Below are 19,698 nucleotides of genomic sequence, written 5' to 3'. Positions count from 1 at the left end.
TTTCTTTGTTTCAGATACCAGACCTTCAGTCCTCCAGCTTCCAGAGAAACATCTGAACCTTATTGAGTGGTTTTCTTCTCTTGGCTTCAGATAAGGGGGGAGTGCGTCCCTCATCCTCACCAGGAGGTAGAAAGGGCACAGCCAGCACATGGACAGCTCTGTCCAGAGAGACCTTCCCTCCTGACCATTTCTGCCCTTCCCCACGAATTCTTTGCCCTCTCTTACAAACAGATGAGCTGATACCAGCAGTTGAAAGGTGCTGTGTCTTAGCGTGTCCTACATTAAGTAGTCGAGTACCTGGCCTTAGAATGTGGGGGTAATCTGGGTACCCGTATTGCTTGGCCTTGGAATGTTTAGCCAAAACCGAGACAGTATGAAAAGTCGTCTTCGAATTTCCTGTTACATTTAATCATGGAATTATACCTTGCTCTTCTCCAGCCTGTCAGGTTTGCCAGAGGCTCCGGAGTTCCTGTCAGGAGAAGGTATGCTTAGGTTATTTACAAGAATGGATAACTCACAATATATTATTGCCTGCAAAAAAAAAAAAAATACAAGGAAAATTCACTTCTTCAGGATCACAGAACCACCTTGAGGGAGTCTCTGACTCCCAATTCCATAATATGCGTTTATCTTGAAAAGTAACAAGGAAAACTGCACAACACAAACTGCATTCAGTTTGGAGCTGCAGCTGCAAATTAGACGGCCACCTTCTCTGTATGCCATGCGTACGAAGGAGAAAGGACTTGATGGGTGGCTTTGTAACCTCGGTATTGAACAGCATTAGTACCAACCACTTCTGGCTCCCTCTTGTTCAACCCATCAGGGCTTTCTTCAGTTCAGTCAGTTTTCTGTTCCAGTTCATGGCGGCTCCAGCAAGAGCTGTCTTTGCCTCTCTAATGAAGTATGTACTCAAACAATGCCTACCAGAGCTGGGGGGGGGGGGGGGGGAGTTCCCCTCAAAAGGTAGCAGACATTTATGGCTTCATGAATGCCTCCCTTCAATTCCCCAGGGTAGGTGGTACTCTCCCTTCAATTCGCTCAGTATTTATCTTCCTTGTGAGCACTAAGAAATCTGCTTCAACTTGTTTGAAATCTGACGACTGTACACTTCCTTGCCTGTTAGAAAGTCCAAAATGACCGGTCATTTTCACCTAGTAAATCTGTCAGTTCAAAATAAACTGAGCTATTTTCTTAGGAGGCAGAATTACATACAAGTTAGCACTGTCCCTCATTGCTTCCCGTCTTCTGCTGGCTGAAATGGGGAAAGGTAGGTCAAGAATTTAACAGTCTGCTTCCAAGTGATACCTGGCGTTTGAGGCTCTACAGCACTTCTGCACGTTGCTGCTACGCTCATTGTATGATCTGTATTTGGAAAAATACCTGTCTCCTACCTGGTCAGCTTATTTCCAATGCAGTGCACACTAGCAAATTCTCTAAAGGGACTGAGGGCCTCTAATTTCACCTTATAACAAGTTTACCCTTCTCACAGAAAGTAGATGGGATTTACAAATCTACTTGTCATTCCTGCCTATGGTTTTTTAAAATATACTTTATGTCAGGGGCAGCTGGAATAGGAGCCGAGGACATTTCCCGAATGGGTCCCCCGTCCTTTGTGTCCTTTGCTCATTCTCACGCTCAGCTTCCTCTCGATGGAGAATCTTGAAGGGCTTTCTCTTACTCATCTTGCATCCTCAAGACGTAAGAGTGCACACAAAGTTCCGGGGAGCACGAAGCCCAGGCAGTCCTCCCGGTTCTCACGTGCTCCCGGTGGAATTCCTGGTCCCTCGCCTCCCACATCGCCCCCTGGAAAGGCTTACCTACGCTGCCTCGGCTACAGTCACCCGAGGAAACCCTGTCCTGGCACACACGGTGGGCAGCCAGGCGTGCGGACAGCCAGGAAGCCGCCGCTACCCCGCCTCGCCCACACCCCGCCAGCCTCCCGGACCAGACCTCGCGCGACCGCTAGAGGGCGCGGCGCGGCGCACCCAGGCCCCGCCCATCCCTCCCAACCCTCGCAAACCCCGCCCCACGTCCCGCCCCGCCCCCCGGCGCCGGAGGAGGCGGGGCCACGCCGAGCTGAAGCCCCACCTACGCTGCGCCTGCGCCACGCCCCCTGCGTCGGGCACACGCCCCGCCCACGTCCCGACGGTGCGCCCGCCCCGGATGCGCGCCCGTGCTGGTCCGCGCTGACCCGCGCAGAAGGCATGGCGAACCAGGTATCGTAGGCCCTGCCGCGGGCCCGAGTCCGAGGATGCGGGGCGGGGAAGCACAGCCTGGACCCGGGCTGCTGGGAACCGGAGCTGAACGGGGCCTCGGAGGAGCGGTTCGCGGGAAGGAAGCTGTGTTCCGCCTCCTTCCTGGGGAGGGCTCTGCGCTCTGGGCAGCTGGAGCGGAGCGGGAGGCCGGGGGCGGGGGCCAGGGTGGTCGGTGCGTGTTCCGGTGAAATGGCCCGAAGCGGCGCTTGGCCTGTGCCGAGAGCACGCAGGCCCTTCTGTTCAAGGTGATTTCGTTCATAAAGGGGATGAGAGGCCGTAGGAGCTGCACCCCCGCTGGTGTTAACTGGCATCTGGTAAGATGAGATGCCTAGTCCGTCGTTTTGCGCGAAGTCGCAGAACCGATCCAGGTCTTACTGTGACTTGCCCAGGGTCATACTTGCGGGTGCAGAATTGTAATTCCTGTTATAGATGTGGGAGTGGGGCAGTTGCCTGTGATTTAGAGTGGGGCTTTGTTGTGATTAGAATTGTCATCGAAAGGAAACATCCTTTAAAAGTGGGGGGGCTGGAGAATAAACCACATATGGATGGACTATTCCTGCTGCTCCAGATCTCAGGTGTGCGATATGACCTCATTGTTAATATTCTGCATTGGACCTTTGAGGTTTACGGGACATTGAGGTGAAAAGGATTCCAGTGCAGAGTCTGAATTTTCTGTACCATCAGATTTAATATCTACGTCTCAACTTTAAAAGCAGAATTTCGCACTAGCCGACTTGGCTCAGTGGATAGAGCGTCAGCCTGCAGACTGGGGGGTCCTGGGTTCATTTCCGACCAAGGGCACATGCCTGGGTTGCGGGCTTGGTCCCCGGGGGGTAGGGGGCGTGCAGGAGGCAGGCAATCAGTGATTCTCTCTCATCATTGATATTTCCATCTCTCCTTCTCCCTTCCTCTCTGAAATCAATAAAGAAATATATTTTTTAAAAAAAAGCAGAATTTCTCCCCTCACCAACTTACACAAGCCACTCATCCTATATAATCCTCTGTAATAAAGAGCTAATATGTTAATTAGACCAGAGGGCAGGATGACCTTCCGGGAGGACTTTCCTGCCCGACCAGTGGGCCAGGGGCAGGGCGAAGAGGCAGCCGGGGCTGCTGGGAGGGCCAAGCCCCTTGCACGAATTTTGTGCATCGGGCCTCTAGTCTCTCTATATAGTTTAACTCTCCTTTCCCCTCCCCTCTTTGTTTCACTGCTACTAATAAGTACTAACTTATTTTTGCAAAGCTACCCTGTGCCAAAGAGAATGAGTATTAGGGGCTTCATATTCATTCTCATTCACCCTTCACAATTACCCTGTATGTAGGTGTTTTATCACCATTTGTAACTCTTCTTCTCCTTCAGTATCCCAGCTAAACGCGATGCTTTCTCAAACTCACTGCCAAAGTTACACTTTCTCCACTTTTCGAATTCTGTAGCACTTTGTGCCTCTCCCTTTAAATCACACTTTCTGTAATTATTGACTTTCCAGTCTGTCTCCTATAAACCCAGTGGCTTTCAACCTTTATTCTACCAACTTGTTTCATAACCATTATGTAAACTGATGGAAATCTTCCCTGTTACATTTGATTCTCCGGGAATGGAGGGGTGTACTAGAATCTCTAAGGCAACATTATGCTATAGAAATATAATACAATTCACATATGTAATCTTAACTTTTCTATTAATCATATTAAAAAGCATTAAAATTGTGTTAAAATTTAATCCAGCATATTGAAAATACTATCTCAACATGTAATCAATATTTTAAAATATTATGGAAGTATTCTTACCTTTTTTTGTACTAAGGCTTCACAATCTTACAGCTTAACTCAGTTCAGACTGGCTATTTTTCAAGTACTCAGTAGCCACAGGTGGCAAGTGAATACTGTATTGGATGGCACAGTTAAAAAGGATTGGAATAGCCTGGCCGGCTGGTGTTGCTCGGTGGTGGAACAACCTGGGTATGTGCCCTGGTGGAGAATCGAACCTGCCACCTCTTGGTGTACAGGACAGTGCTCCAACCAGCTGAGCCACACCAGGGTGATAGGTATGGTTTTTTAAAGTTCCCCCATTCTGGTACTCCTTACATTCCTTCCCATCCTGTGGTTTTGTACTACACCAATGTTACTCACACCAACCTGAACAAAAGAATTTCACAGGGTACGTGTTAAGCATTCAGAGTCCTTGGGCCCTATGCCAGACCTACTGAATCAGATTCTCTTAGACCTGTATTCTTTACCTGCTCCTGTAGAATGTCATTAAGTATTCCATGAACAAAACTTTTCAACCGGAAGAGGGTTTTATATCTGACCAAAGGCCATCTAAATTAAATACTAATGAATATTACTTACACAAAATCTAAAAAACAGGCAAAATAATTCTCCATATCACTTAGAGCAGTGGTTCTCAACCTTCTGGCCCTTTAAATACAGTTCCTCATGTTGTGACCCAACCATAAAATTATTTTCGTTGCTACTTCATAACTGTAATGTTGCTACTGTTATGAATTGTAATGTAAATATCTGATATGCAGGATGGTCTTAGGCGACCCCTGTGAAAGGGTAGTTCAACCGCCGAAGGAGTTGCGACCCACAGGTTGAGAACCGCTGACTTAGAGGAACATGCTTCCTTTTTTTTCTTTTATTAATACATTTTTATTGATTTCAGAGAGGGAGGGAGAGGGAGAGAGAGTTAGAACATCAATGATGAGAGACAGTCATTGATCAGCTACCTCCTGCACACCCCCTACGAGGGATCGAGCCCGCAACCCAGGCATGTGCCCTGACTGAGAATCGAACCCAGAACCCTTCAGTCCAAAGGCCGACGCTCTATCCATTGAGCCAAATCGGCTAGGGCAGGACATGTTTCCTTGTGAATCTTTAATATGCTTCCTAAGATTAGCATTCATCAGTATCTAAATTAACTAACAGGCAGTTCATTATTCGTTCATGTGAATAAACAACTTGCTCTTTTTTTCCCCCCATTTCAGGTGATCAAGTGCAAGGCAGCGGTTGCCTGGGAGGCCGGAAAGCCTCTCTCCATCGAGGAGGTAGAGGTGGCACCCCCAAAGGCTCATGAAGTTCGAATTAAGGTAATGTTACATCTAAGGCAATGGAAAAAGAAGACTTAACAATTAGGTCTCTGGATAGATTAATACTCTTGAGTTCTGCAGAGGATAAATCCCAAAGGAGTATCGAGAACAAGGTATTGAAAGTCCTCCAACCACAGAATCACAACATCCTCCTCTTATTTTATCCCTCTCTCCTCTGCAGCACTCCTCCATCTTTTAGCTTTGATGTTGGGCTGAGCAGCCTTCCCCAGGGATCACTGCAGTTTATTTCCATAGCCTAGGTGTAAGGTGACTTTGACAGATGTGTCCCCTTTCTGCGGATCCCATAACTTAAAATGTATGATGACACATTAGGAACAAAAGAAAAAGAAATGGTCTTTAGTTTTGTTAGGTGAGACTTCAAATAAGATTTGGGAAGAGGCTCCTGATCAACTGGAGCAACAACCCAGTAAAGTCATCTTAGCTTTAAATACTGACACTTGCAGACAGGGCCCGAGTTCCAGGGATGCATTCATTATCCCAGTGCTGCTTAAAGAAGCGATCCTAGGAGAGAGGCATAGTTCACAAGGCCACCAGCTGGGTGTTTTTAGCATTCTTCTCTGTTATGATGTAAAATTAATGGTTTAAAGTAGTGACCTTTGCCCTGGCCCGTGTGGCTCAGTTGGTTGGACATCATCCCATGCACCAGGAGGTCACCGGTTCAATTCCCAGTCAGGTCACATGCCCAGGTTTCTGGCTTGATCCCCAGTAGGGGGTGTGGCCGATATTAGGCGCTCACATTGATGTTTCTCTCTTCCTCTCCCTTCCTCTCTAAAAAAATCAATAAAAATATTTTTTAAAATAAACTAGTGACTTTTAAATAAAACTAACATCCTAGAAAAATGAGCTTTTTTTTGCTATAAATTGGAGTAAACGTCCCCGGTCCTACCTCCAAACACAGCACATAAATACGTACTGACTCATGCTCCCAGGGACCACACATACCAGGTCAAGAAGAACAAATAACTTTTCAAGGTCCTTTTCAACCCAGACCCAGAAATCTGAAATATTTTAATAGTTAAGTTCAGAAACTAACCTGGTTGTGATTTTGCCACTGAAAAAGAAAATGTCCTGGCTGTATTGTTCGGGGCACACTGAGTTCAGCTGTCTTTCCTGGCATTGCCAACAAATAGCAAAGAATGTTACATTGTAAGTGGGTATGTAAGTGAGAAGCAGAGAAGTATAAATACACTCTAAGACTTTTTCTTTGTGCTTTTTTGGTGGTTTGGAAAGATAACATACTTAAAAGAGATAGGGATAAAGGGCTTATTTAAGCAAAATTTGTGTGTGTGCTAAAAGGGAGTTGGTTCCACTAAAAGCTCCGAGTTTTAGTGCAGACCAAGCAGACTGGCATATTTCAGAAATAATCCATAGCTTTTTAGAAATACCATTTCCCAACAGTCATGAAGAGCCCAGCAGTGAAATGGCTTTGCACACAGGTGTTCTTCCTCTTCACCTTGTTTGCTTTGTCTTGCTAATATGCACTGAAAAGGAGAATAGATGTGCCTCTTTCATTGAATATAAATACTCTAGCCCTTTAATGTACTACTAAGAAAAGGCTGCCAATTCTAGTTGTTAAGATGTCATCTATTTATAAGCATATACTGATTTAGAGAGGTTAAAGTATGAAAGAAAAGTATCTTGGAATCAATGGAATATATTAAAATAAAAGGGCCTTTCCTTTGACCAATGCCTCACTGAGTTGCATGCACACACACTGAAATGCTCTTTATTTGAATATCCTGATAGATTATTGCCACTGCTGTGTGCCACACTGATGCCTACACCCTGAGTGGGGCTGATCCTGAAGGGAGTTTCCCAGTGATCTTGGGACACGAAGGTGCTGGAATTGTGGAAAGTGTTGGCGTAGGAGTTACTAAGCTAAAAGCAGGTAAGAGGGTATTTGAACCACTTATTTTATACCACCATAGGGAAATAACATTTCTGATCAGCTATACATTGTTTATTTATGAACAAATTATCACCTAAGAAAGTTGGGAAGATTGATTTTATTCCTCACCCAGGAAGCATAAATACTGGGTGGGCAAAAGTAGACTGCAGTTGTTTGTCTGGAAAATAATACAATAACTAATAAATAATACAAGAATAAACTGTGTTTCCCATAGTCACAACTGTAAAACTACTTTTGCCCCCCTCCCCCCCCTTTTGATGGGGTTTTTTTTTCCCTGATTTTGCAGACTGTTGTTCATCTGAAACTGTTAAAAACATTTCCGAAGTCAGTTTCTAAGCAAGAATTTTTAGATATGCATCAGTGAGTCAGTAGTTTGAGGCACATGACTCCTTGTACTCCAGTTATTAAAAGTTTCCTTTAGTCAAAATTCTGAAACTTATATTTTTTGCAGAGTCAGGCATTGTCTGAATGATGTTATGTAGGTGAAGTTCTAAGCCTTGAAGAGGTTAACTTTCAAAGCCGAATGAGCTGACAGGAATAGGAATTTGCAGGGGCTGATACGTTCATTAGAAATAGATGCTACGCATCCAGGATAATGTCTTTGTATTTATTTTCCAGGTGATACTGTCATCCCGCTTTACATCCCTCAATGTGGAGAATGCAAATTTTGTCTAAATCCTAAAACAAACCTTTGCCAGAAAATAAGGTTAGTATCTTTTTATTTTTATTTTTAAAACAAGATTCATTTTTAAAATGATAATAATAAGTGTGTGGCAATTTATACAGACCATTCTACATGAATTATTTCAATCCATCTTTATGGCAACCTCACTGTCATCATTAGTATCCCAGTTTTCATAGATGAGAAAGTTAAGACTCAGAAATTAAGTGGTTTTCCAAGTATCATCAGCTATTAAGAGAGAAAACTGAATTTTCTGAACTCAGTCTCTTTCCATAACATTAGGCTAAGTTTGCTAACATGTAATAAGGAGGGACATGCTTATGAAATTAAATGAAATCATTTGTATGCCATTTTATTATCCATGAAATCGAAATCGAAGTAATAAAACTTATTTCAGCACACGCCCCCCACCCCATGTGGCTCAGTAGTTGAGCGTCAACCTATGAACCAGAAGGTCACAGTTCAATTCCTGGTCAGGGCATATGCTAGGATTGTGGGCTTGATCCCAGTTGGGGGCATGCAGGAGGCAGCTGATCAATGATTCTTTCTCATCATTGATGTTTCTGTCTCTCTCTCCCTCCCTCTGAAAATATATCTTTTTTAAAAAAAACTTCATAAGGTTACTGGGAAGACTACAAGAGATAACATGACCCCTTAACATGGGAAAGGTAGTTACTTTATTGTAGTAAGGTAACAGGTCTTAAAGAACTACTTCTTTAAGGCAGTTTATGATCTTTTTGTATTTGTATCCTTTTTTGTTTTCTTTTTATTGAGGTAGAACAGACCTAATAAAGTACTTAAAGTGTACAAATCTTAAGTGTACAGCTCAATCTATTTTTATGTATGTAAAAAAGATCAAGAAAACCCTTCCAGCACCCCACAGAGTCCTCCATGTCCCTTCCAAGTCACCACCTGCCTCCTTCAACGGTAACCTCTATTCTGATTTCTTTCTCTGTAGAACTTCATATGCATTATGTGCTCTTCCGTTGGGTTTCTTTCATTCACAATGTCTGGGAGATGTAGCCAGTTTGCTCAGTCATATTCCATTCCCAGTATCACTACCTTCTCTTTGATGTTATGCAAAGTGCTGAGATCTCAGAAAACCTCTGCATATTGTTCTTGGATTCCCAAAGAAATAATCCAGAGGACTGGCTATGAAAGACATGAGTTTATTAGGACTTACACGCACTCCAGTGGCGCTGACACCAGTGAAGTTGAATCACTAAGTCACTTGCGGCCTACAGACAGGCCACTCCAGGGGGGGCCGCCGGCCAGTGCTATTATCTCATACCACCTAGACTTTCCCAACACAAGGTTTTATAGAGTCAGAAAACAGAGAAAAATAGGGCATGCAGAAGGAGAGGGATGGGCCTGGAGAGATCAAAACACTTCTTGCCTGAGGAGCTGACCAGGCTCCCAAGGTCTCACGGTCAGCTTACTAATGGCCTTCATTGTCTTCCCACACAGTGTGTGTGAGAAGGGGGTGGGGGGTGGGGGGGTGGGGGGTGGGGTTTGGAGGGGGAGAGTTTAGACCATGGAGAGGGGCCCTTGTTCCCATTTACCCCACAGGTATTTCCTAGGGCTGGAATGCTAAGTCATAGGGTATACTCCCACCAGCTTTATACGGGAGATCCCTTTGTCCTTGCATTTGTTTTCTAATGCCATTGACAAAATTAGTTCATATTTTTGGAAAACAAGATTCCATTTGTTTTATAACATAAATCCAATTACTTTGGGCAAAGCTAGAACAAAAAGAAATTGTTTTCAAAGGGAATTTCAAGCAGCCTGGAAAATTTTGTGACACCTCAAATACAATAATGGTAGTGGGCTTTCTTTGGCTATCTGGTACCATGTAGAGGGACAATTCCTTCCAGAGCTTACATGCATCCTACATCACCTCCTGTGTGTGCACTCCTCTGGGAAAAAGTGATTACATGTTCAGGAGGGCTAAGCAAGCAGGTAGCTCTCGTGAAGATACGACATTTATAGTGGAGCTTTGTCACCTATTTGCTCTTTGTTTCTGGTCATATTTCTGTTTTTCTCTCAAAGAACTTGTATTTGCTCTTGAATCCAGAGGCAATCCATTTCTCTTCATTTGTGTATTTGTTTATTCATATACATTCCAAAGGATTTGTCTAAGAGTGTACCTTAAATTGTTACCTGGTGGGGCTGGGCCCAGAGTGGGTCTGTAGGTCTGCCTTGAGCCGGCTGGTAGCATGTGAGTTCTTGACTTCATGCAGGAAAGATTTCATAACAGGAGTCCAGATGATTTTGAGAGTACATTAATTAAAACTGGTGACAGTGAAACAAAGGAAGAGTTAAAGGTAAAAGCAGCAACAGGAAAGAGATTAGGCAGAGCTGCTTTGGCTCACTGAGAAAGAGAAATCACAGTCAAAGAAGTGAGCCAGGGAGGGGCTGCTGTTAGCTCACTGGAAAGTCAGAGAAAAGGGGGCCTTGGAGACAGGTTCAGGGGGTGAGCCCAAGATGAGATGCCGCTGCCCGCTGCTCCCTTGGTGGCAACTCTTGTAGGTCCCTTAGAGTTTAGAAAAAGAGCAGAGATGCAAGGCACAGGCATGCTATAGTGAGGGCACTGTTGCTCCTTTGTTTTGAGGTGTTTTATCTTTAGCCAGTGGAAATCCAAGTGGAGGTCTCAGAGGGGGGTCTTAACAGGATATTCACTAGCTTTCCAGGTGTGTCCTTCAATATGTTGATTCATCAAAATGTGCATATGGAGGGGTCAGGGTTCTTTTCTGGTTAGTTTCATTTTATTTTTTTTTTATTTTTATTTTTTTAAATTAAATCTTTATTGTTCAGATTATTACATTTGTTCCTCTTTTTTTCCCCCCATAACTCCCCTCCTCCCAGTTCCCACCCCACCCTCCGCCATCACTCCCCACCCACTGTCCTCATCCATAGGTGCACGATTTTTGTCCAGTCTCTTCCCGCATCTCCCACACCCCTTTCCCCCCCAGGAATAGTCAGTCCATTCCCTTTCTATGTCCCTGATTCTATTATAATCAACAGTTCATTCTGTTCATCAGATTATTTATTCACTTGATTCTTAGATTCACTTGTTGATAGATGCATATTTGTTGTTCATAATTTGTATCTTTACCTTTTTCTTCCTCTTCCTCTTCTTAAAGGATAGCTTTCAGCATTTCATATAATCCTGGTTTGGTGGTGATGAACTTTTCCTTATCTGTGAAGCTCTTTATCTGACCTTCAATTCTGAATGATAGCTTTGCTGGATAAAGTAATCTTGGTTGTAGGTTCTTGGTATTCATCACTTTGAATATTTCTTGCCACTCCCTTCTGGCCTGCAAAGTTTCTGTTGAGAAATCAGCTGACAGTCGTATGGGTATTCCCTTGTAGGTAACTGAGTTTCTTTCTCTTGCTGTTTTTAAGATTCTCTCTTTGTCTTTTGCTCTTGGCATTTTAATGATGATGTGTCTTGGTGTGGTCCACTTTGGATTCCTTTTGTTTGGGGTTCTCCGCGCTTCTTGGACCTGTAAGTCCATTTCTTTCACCAGGTGGGGGAAGTTTTCTGTCATTATTTCTTCAAATAGGTTTTCAATATCTTGCTTTCTCTCATCTTCTGGCACCCCTATAATTCTGATGTTGGTACGCTTGAAGCTGTCCCAGAGGCTCCTTACACTATCCTCGCATTTTTGGATTCTTTTTTCATTTTGCTTTTCCGGTTGGGTGTTTTTTGCTTCCTCGCATTTCAAATCATTGACTTGATTCTTGCGCTCCTCTGGTCTGCTGTCGGGAGTCTGTATAATATTCGTTATTTCAGTCCGTGTATGCTTAATTTCTAGTTGGTTCCCCAATATAAGATCGAGGGTCTCATTAGTTTTCTTGTAGATCTCATTAAGTTTATTGGCGGCTTCTAAACAGTTCTTGAGAGACCTTAAAAGTGTGGTTCTGAACTCTATATCTTCCATTGACAATTTTGTCCTGTTTCTTTGTCTCCGCATTTTGTTATGCTTCCTTGGTGCACCCCCTAGTGGTCTTTGTGCGCAGTCTTATAGTTAAATCTTGATTGTTGTAGCTAATTCCAGGGAGGGTTTGACCTCCAGGCCAAGTGGCTATGAGAGTCAGCAGTGAGAGAACTTCTGTCCTCTAGGGAGGTGCTAATCTAGCCTTTGCCTGAGGCTATCCGGCAAATGCCTGTGTGCAGGGCTTGGGCGGGGCGGGTCACACAGGATCAACAGGGTGGGCCGGAGAGAGCAGTTATGGCGGCTCTCAGTCCTGTCCCCAGGGGCTCTGCCTCTCTGAGTCCCAGCACCCGCTGCAAAGCTCAGAGAGAAAGCTGCGCTCGCTCTGACCAAAGCCAGACAGTCCCGCTTCTCCCGTTTGAGTCTGGGTCCCTAAAGACTCGCCCGGATCTGGAGCTCAGAGTCTGCGACTCCCTCCCGATTGAAAACGCCAACCGCGCCCTCCGCCGCCAGCCCGCTCCGCGCACTCCGCACCTCAGAATTTGACTTCAGCACTGCGCCTCCTCTGAGTGTCCGTATGCGTTTCTCTTTCCTCCTAGTTGTAGGACTTCCACTCAGCCAGCGTTCCTGTGGTTCTGGGTGCTGTCCCTTCCGTTTTTTGGTTTCACTTTTGAAGTAGTTGTTCAAAGCAGCAAACTCGGCGTTAACCTATGCCGCCATCTTGGTTCTCCTCCGTTAGTTTCATTTTAAAACGACTTCATCAGAGAGGGACTGGGATGAGGCCAGGCTTCCCCAAGACGGTCTGGAGTTTGTTAACTATTTGCTCCTAAGTGCCCTTGGTTAGGGAAGGTAAAACCTTGTGATTCATTAGCTGGCTGTAAATTGCTCAAATTGTTTTGCCTTGTTTAATAATTTTTGTCTCAGTTTCCCATATTCTGCTTCCCAGCTTCTTACTACTCTGCTTTAAAATTATAGTGTTTGTTTTTATTAACAATAAAAAATATTTATTAAGCAGTCTGTGCCAGGCTCAGTGCTAATGCTTTACATAACATCTCATTTGATTTTGATTTTATTTTATTTTAGCAATCTATGAGAAAGAATTGTTCTCTGCATTTTCTAGGGAGGAAACTGAAAGTCCAGTTTCACACAGGATTTGAGCCCAAGTGTGTCTGACTTTAGGGCTCATTCTCCTAAACAAGACACTATATCACCTATATGTTTAGATTCTCAAAAGTAAATTTTGCTAACATATATCATATTGGTTGCCTTTGTGAGTTTGCTCTCCCACCTCCATCCCCGTTACTGTAACCAACTACACAGGCAAAAAACTAAGTGAACAGAGAAAGTAACTTGAATCCTTGAGGATTGCTACACTTTTGAAAAGGCCTGCTGAAAGATCTAAATTAGCCAGTTTGGCCATCTGTTTTCCATAGCCAAATGGATCATTGCATGTGGTCTCTGCTTGTGTAGATGCTGGGTTTAGCTTGATGCTTTATGAAGTTACATTTGCTCACAGAGTGTTATGATGGAATTTTAAAATAATTTTATCTGATCCATAAGTTTTACCTGTTAAAAATCATTTCAATATTCTGACAGTAAGATCCAGAAGAATACTGAATGTTGGAAAAGATGTGAGGTTATAAATCTTTTACAAGTTTCCCTATTGTTGAAAGAGATAACTGATTAATACATACATTAGAAATTGGACTTTTGGTCTTAGCACACTTTCTAACTATTTATATTAGTTGTTATTTTTAAAAGTAATTCTTTTTCTTATGGGTTTTAGGGAACCTAATTCTATCCTGCCTTTTTCCTTTTCTGTTTTCTTTAGAGTCACTCAAGGGAAAGGATTAATGCCAGATGGCACTAGCAGATTTACTTGCAAAGGAAAGAAAATTTTACATTACATGGGAACCAGTACGTTCTCTGAATACACAGTTGTGGCTGACATCTCTGTTGCTAAAATTGATCCTTTAGCACCTTTGGATAAAGTCTGCCTCCTGGGTTGTGGCATTTCCACTGGCTATGGTGCTGCTGTGAACACTGCCAAGGTAAGTGTTGGCCTGGCTTTTAGCTCCCACCTTCTAATTTGATGCAACAAAACTTTGCTGAAATAATTAAATTGGTCCGATCTGTAAGAAACCTAGTGATTTTCTTGACTCTTGTGGAAGCAGTACCTCATAGACTGACTGTCTTACTATTAGGTGGAGCCTGGCTCTACTTGTGCCGTCTTTGGCCTCGGAGGAGTTGGATTGGCGGTTATCATGGGCTGCAAGGTGGCTGGTGCATCCCGGATCATTGGTGTGGATATCAATAAAGATAAATTTGCAAGGGCCAAGGAGTTTGGAGCCTGTGAATGTATCAGCCCCCAGGACTTCAGTAAACCCATCCAGGAAGTGCTCGTTGAGATGACCGATGGGGGAGTAGACTACTCTTTTGAGTGTATTGGTAACGTGAAAGTCATGGTAAGTATGCTTGGTTGGCTAGTTCCTTTCTCTCTCTCTCTCTCTCTCTCTCTCTCTCTCTCTCTCAGTAACCTTTTTTTTTTCTAATATATTTTTATTTATTTCAGAGAGGAAGGGAAAGGGAGAGATAAAAACATCAATGATGAGAGTGAATCATTGATCAGCTGCCTGCTGCACACCCGCTACTGGGCATGTGCCCCACTCCGGAATGAAACCATGACCTCCTGGTTCATAGGTCAATGCTCAACCACCGAGCCTCGCCCTGCTGGGTTGTAACTGCTTTTTTAATGTAATTTTCTTAAGATTTAAAGTTTTATGTTTGTAAAGGAGAAGTCTCTTGATAAGAATTATTCTAATAGAAGAAAGGAAAAATAATGATTTGAACTACAAATGGGAAATGACATGAGTGGCTCAGGGAAGGATGAAGAAAAAATGTTTCTTTGCCTTCCATGCATGCTGGATCTTAGAGTATGTCTGCTTCAATAGAAGCAGAGTGATGCAGTTGTAGAGAGCATGCGCTTTGAAGGTGGATAAACATCCACATGCTAAATCAGTGACCCTGAACAATGACTTCTCTAAATCTCAGTTTCCTCATATGTAAAATACAGACAGTAAAGCCCCTACTTGATACAAAGTAGACATTCAGCAAAAGTGTCAGTATTACTTCTCTGCCTACTTCTTTTATTAAAGTCTTTAGAATTTTGAGCTGGTATTTACTTTTAAAAATGGACAGCAAGTAAAAGCTTTAAATCCTTTCCATTGGTGTCACTATATAGCCAAGTTAATAAATTTCTTTTTTTTTTTAAGGGGAGAATGATAATTTTTATTTTTTTAAATATATTTAATTGATTTTTTTACAGAGAGGAAGGGAGAGGGATAGAGAGTTAGAAACATCGATCAGCCCTAACTGGTTTGGCTCAGTGGATAGAGCGTGGGCCTGCAGACTGAAAGGTCCCAGGTTCAATTCCGGTCAAGGGCATGTACCTTCGTTTGCGGGCACATCCCCAGTAGGAGGTGTGCAGGAGGCAGCTGATCAATGTTTCTCTCTCATTGATGTTTCTGACTCTCTATCCTTCTCCCTTCCTCTCTGTAAAAAATCAGTAAAATATATTTAAAAAAAAAAAAAGAAACATCGATCAGCTGCCTCCTGCACTCTCCCTACTGGGGATGTGCCCACAACCAAGGTACATGCCCTTGACCAGAATCGAACCTGGGACCCTTGAGTTCGCAGCTGACGCTCTATCCACTGAGCCAAACCGGTTAGGGCAATAAATTTCTTAAAGAAAGTAAAATTGTTCAATAAAAGTAAATGCAGTAAGCATTCTACTTGATCATTTTCCTGCTGTTTTTTTAGAAAGCTTTGTGAAACCACTCTCTCTTTGCCCCTCTCCCCCAGAGTTTCTGGGGAAGCAGATATCTTCGGCAAAATGCACTGACTTCTGTGATTTGGTTCATCTCTGCCTGCAGAGAGCCGCGCTGGAGGCCTGCCACAAAGGCTGGGGCGTCAGCGTGGTGGTAGGAGTCGCTGCTGCCGGTGAAGAGATCGCCACTCGGCCCTTCCAGCTCGTCACAGGACGCACATGGAAAGGCACCGCCTTCGGAGGTGATTGTTGGATGGGATGGCATGTTTTCTCGCTCATTTCTGTTTGCAGAGTTTTAATTGCAGGCCAGTTTTCTTGGTTTAACAACAATTTTCACGGGCTGCTTCTCATACTGAGTTGTTGTATACAAAGTTATTTTAATAGAAGAGTTTCACACTCAATCAGTATTTTCTCATGAAGCTCAAAGCCACATTTGACTCAGTAAAAGAAGAAAATTAATATTCTATAAATGAGGCCATCGCTGGGGGTAGGGCAGGCATGAGAACTTGTTTGCAGGCTAGGCAAACAGTCATCCACACTGCGTCATGTTGTGGAGTTAAATAGGTTACAGGCATTTTTTACTCATTTTTCTGAAGGGTGCAGTGGTCAATCATACCTCCGAAGAGTACTGATTTCAGCGTAACTAATATTAAATCAAACTGAAAACGTTAAATTAAACAAAACCTTATAACAAAATTAAAAAGCTGCCAGACTGATTATTTTTCCCTGGTATGATCCTAAAAAGTGCATGGTTGTTAACCTTTCGTACGCCATAAGCCTCTAGATGCAAGGATGGTTTCCATTTTGGACACATGGCAGTTAACTGGTTAGGGTTGCCTACATTTTAATAGGTTTTTAAAAAAATATATTTGCACTATCCTCTTAGGAATAAGATCATATAGCATGAGCTTTGCATGATCTGTGTATCTGTTAACATCCACTACCTTATGTTATGCCTGCTTTTTTGAAAGTCAGAAGAAAAGATTTAGGAAATATGCTAAATTGAAGAATTTGGCCAAAGTTTTCCTTCTTTATACTAGAGAATTTGCTGTAGAAATGTCACGCTGACTAAACCCTCCTGTCCTGGAAGTATGCTGAACTTGAGAATCTTAGAACAGACCTTTAAAGCCACACATGCAACTCAGAGGCATCCTCTCAGGATCCAGAGCTGAATTTGAAGGGCCTTCTAAGCCTGGGTGACTGAGCCAGGCCGGGTGGTAGGAACCTCTGACTGAAGCCTCGTCCTAGCTCAGTGCTGTTTGGGAACTAAGCAGGAGCATTTGGGGCCCTGTGGTGTTCCTAAAACAGCGGTCGCCAACCTTTCGGGCCTCACGGACCACCAGTTGGCGACCACTGTCCTAAAATATGACCCACAGATGTAAATAGATGTTTTGGTCTAGAGTTGTAGATGTCTCAGTTTTAATAGGAGTTTTGAAAGAGAAAGAAAAAGCTCTCAGTTTGTAGGGGAAAAAATAATTAGTAGAGGATATAATGAGGGAGATTTGGAAAAAGCTCAAAAGAGATTTGAAATCTGGTCCAAAGCATCCCGGCTTTAAAAAGTAGGAAGGCTGCTTTGTTGTTTTATTGCTTCTTTCAATAACAAGTGAAAAATTAAAGCATCTGATTTTCTACTTTGCTTTCAGTTTCACAGTTTTCCATTCTGAGTTGCTATCCCTATTCATTGTTGACTTAACACCAAAGAAAGAGTCATGTAGCACATCAATATTTTTCTTCCTTACATTTCATTATAATGGAAATCTCTGCTATTATGGACCTAAAAAATAAGCTTCTAAGACTTACAAAGTTCTATTCTGGGTAGCCTAAAAGTCTCAATTGAAACTTAATGACATTTTAGTAAATCAATATAGAAAGAGGAATGTACTAAAAAGTCATTTACTTTTTTCTTAACTAATATTCATTAAATTCTTTCTCATCTCTATGCTGATTTTGACGTTTTTCATTCCTATGTAATGAAAACATTTATTCTCTTAAATGTCTTTGTTTAACCCACAAAGTAATAAACATACTGTAGAAACTTGCTGAAAAAAAAATTAATGAATAGATGTATGATTTCTTTTAGGATGGAAGAGTGTAGAAAGTGTCCCAAAGTTGGTGTCTGAATATATGTCCAAAAAGATAAAAGTTGATGAATTTGTGACCCACAATCTGTCTTTTGATGAAATTAACAAAGCCTTTGAACTGCTGCATGCAGGGAAGAGGTAAGCTGTACCTTAGGTTGTATATTATAGAATAAGTTTATGGAGGAAAAAGGACAAACATATCAATTTAATGTTCCTAAAAGAAAAGATACCATTCAAAACCTACATGTATTGTTTCTTTCTCTTACAGCATCCGGACTGTTGTGAAGTTTTAAATTCAAAAAAAAGAAAATATGTTCATCCTTATAACTGAATCATGTGAGCTGATTGGAGCAGCTAGACAAACTGGGAGAAGCTCTTACAAGTTCACAGCCTCTTAGATGTTTGGTAACCTACTGTAGGGAATAATGTTTTCTGTATAATTAATACCTCTAATCAAGGGGAAGGCTAATACAGTCATAAATCTGTTTTCTGGACTCTCCTTATGAATAATTGTTAGCTCATTAAGGAATTTTTTAACAAAATTAAAGTAATTTCTGCATAAATGTTTATCTCTGTTTTATGCTAAATATATACTCATGGTTTTTTCCCCACTATCTTTATTCTTTAAAGGAAAGATGGAAGCAGGCCAATAATGAGTTTATGAACCTTGTCTGCTACTGGCTCAGTAACTTTGGCTTAACTTTTAAGAGTCTCAGGCCCATTTACTGAAGAACAGATACCCTTAGCCATCAGTGACAAAGTTAATGAGAACCCAAGAAGGCCTCTGTGAGGTTATTTTGAGGGCAGGCAGGTACTGTGCCTTGTTCAAATTTACATACCCCCAGTTCCTAGCATGATATCTAGCCCACAGTGAACACTAAAATTCATCATTGAAACAACCTTCTGTACTTAAGTAGGTGTGTGTGTGTGTGTGTGTGTTCTTAGCTGTATAAACTATTTCAAGATTATAAAAATTACAGTTATTTATGTACTGAATGTCCAAGTTCCGGGCACTTACTTTGATCAGATCTTCACATGTTACCATTGGCCAGACACATTGCACTTCCAGAGGAAGCAGCATCCAGAAATCGATGTCTAGCACTCTCATGCCTGTTGTTATGCGTTTTACTGCCTGGGCATACAGTAAGTCCTTGCTTACTGTCGATAGGCTCTTGGCAATTGCAACTTTAAGCAAAAGGACACCTCACCAAACCAATTTTCCCATAGGCTAACTGATAGAAACAACAGTTAAGTTCCTACCGCATATTTCTGGTCACAAAAACATCACCAAACTAAAGATTCAACATTGAAATAAATGGGATCTATACATACATTGAAGAAAGATTAATAAAAACAAGGCAGATAATGATGTTCCTCCAGCCCACTGATTCCAGTTCAGGGTTGCGGGTAGCTAGAGCATCTCTGCAGGTCAGGGCGAAGGAGGGACCCCCATCCTGGACGGAAACCTTCCCATCACAGGGCACACTCACACTACATGCACTCAGACTGGGGCAATGTGGACACGCCATTCACCTCACATGCACACCCATGCAGACATGGGGAGAATGTACCAACTCCACACAGACAGTGGCCCCAACTGGGAATTTTTTTCTCATCAACATTACAACGAAATCAAGTTGAAGAAAACCAGGTTATTCAAGGACCTGCTATACCTCACTTTATTGTGCTTCTCAGATACGGGTTCCGTTTTTCTTACAAACAGGTTTGTGTGGCAACCGTGTGTCGAGCAAGTGTATCAGCACCATTTGCAACAGCATTTGCTCACTTCAGGTCACATTTTGGTAATTCTCGCAATATTTCAGATAGTGGTTCCTCTAATGGATCTGGGCAAAGTACATTGAAAACCTAGAAAGGATTCACCATTCTAGATGCCATT

The 19,698-nt window shown here is 42.7% G+C and overlaps 1 protein-coding gene across 4 annotated transcripts; it reads left to right on the top strand.

Moving 5' to 3' along the window:
- Positions 1 to 2,123: 2,123 nt before the first annotated feature.
- LOC118671686 (alcohol dehydrogenase class-3) lies at positions 2,124 to 18,364 on the top strand. 4 transcript variants are annotated; one of them, XM_036340337.1, is made up of 9 exons: positions 2,124 to 2,216; positions 5,243 to 5,344; positions 7,112 to 7,253; positions 7,893 to 7,980; positions 13,726 to 13,945; positions 14,099 to 14,359; positions 15,827 to 15,962; positions 17,801 to 17,939; positions 18,070 to 18,364. In XM_036340337.1, exons 1-9 carry the CDS (start codon positions 2,205 to 2,207, stop codon positions 18,092 to 18,094), a joined length of 1,125 nt encoding a protein of 374 aa, XP_036196230.1. In that variant the 5' UTR covers positions 2,124 to 2,204; the 3' UTR covers positions 18,095 to 18,364. The 4 variants fall into 4 exon arrangements, 2 of the variants coding, with proteins under 2 accessions (XP_036196230.1, XP_036196237.1); XR_004972817.1 differs by lacking the exon at positions 17,801 to 17,939 and having other exon boundaries at positions 15,756 to 15,962; XR_004972816.1 differs by lacking the exon at positions 18,070 to 18,364 and having other exon boundaries at positions 15,756 to 15,962; positions 17,801 to 17,937.
- Positions 18,365 to 19,698: the final 1,334 nt, after the last annotated feature.

Source organism: Myotis myotis, unplaced genomic scaffold (genome assembly GCF_014108235.1).
Source record: "Myotis myotis isolate mMyoMyo1 unplaced genomic scaffold, mMyoMyo1.p scaffold_m19_p_1, whole genome shotgun sequence".
Lineage (NCBI taxonomy): Eukaryota > Metazoa > Chordata > Mammalia > Chiroptera > Vespertilionidae > Myotis > Myotis myotis.
The sequence above is the reverse complement of the archived record's forward strand: the minus strand, read 5'-3'. Positions and strand labels throughout refer to the sequence as shown.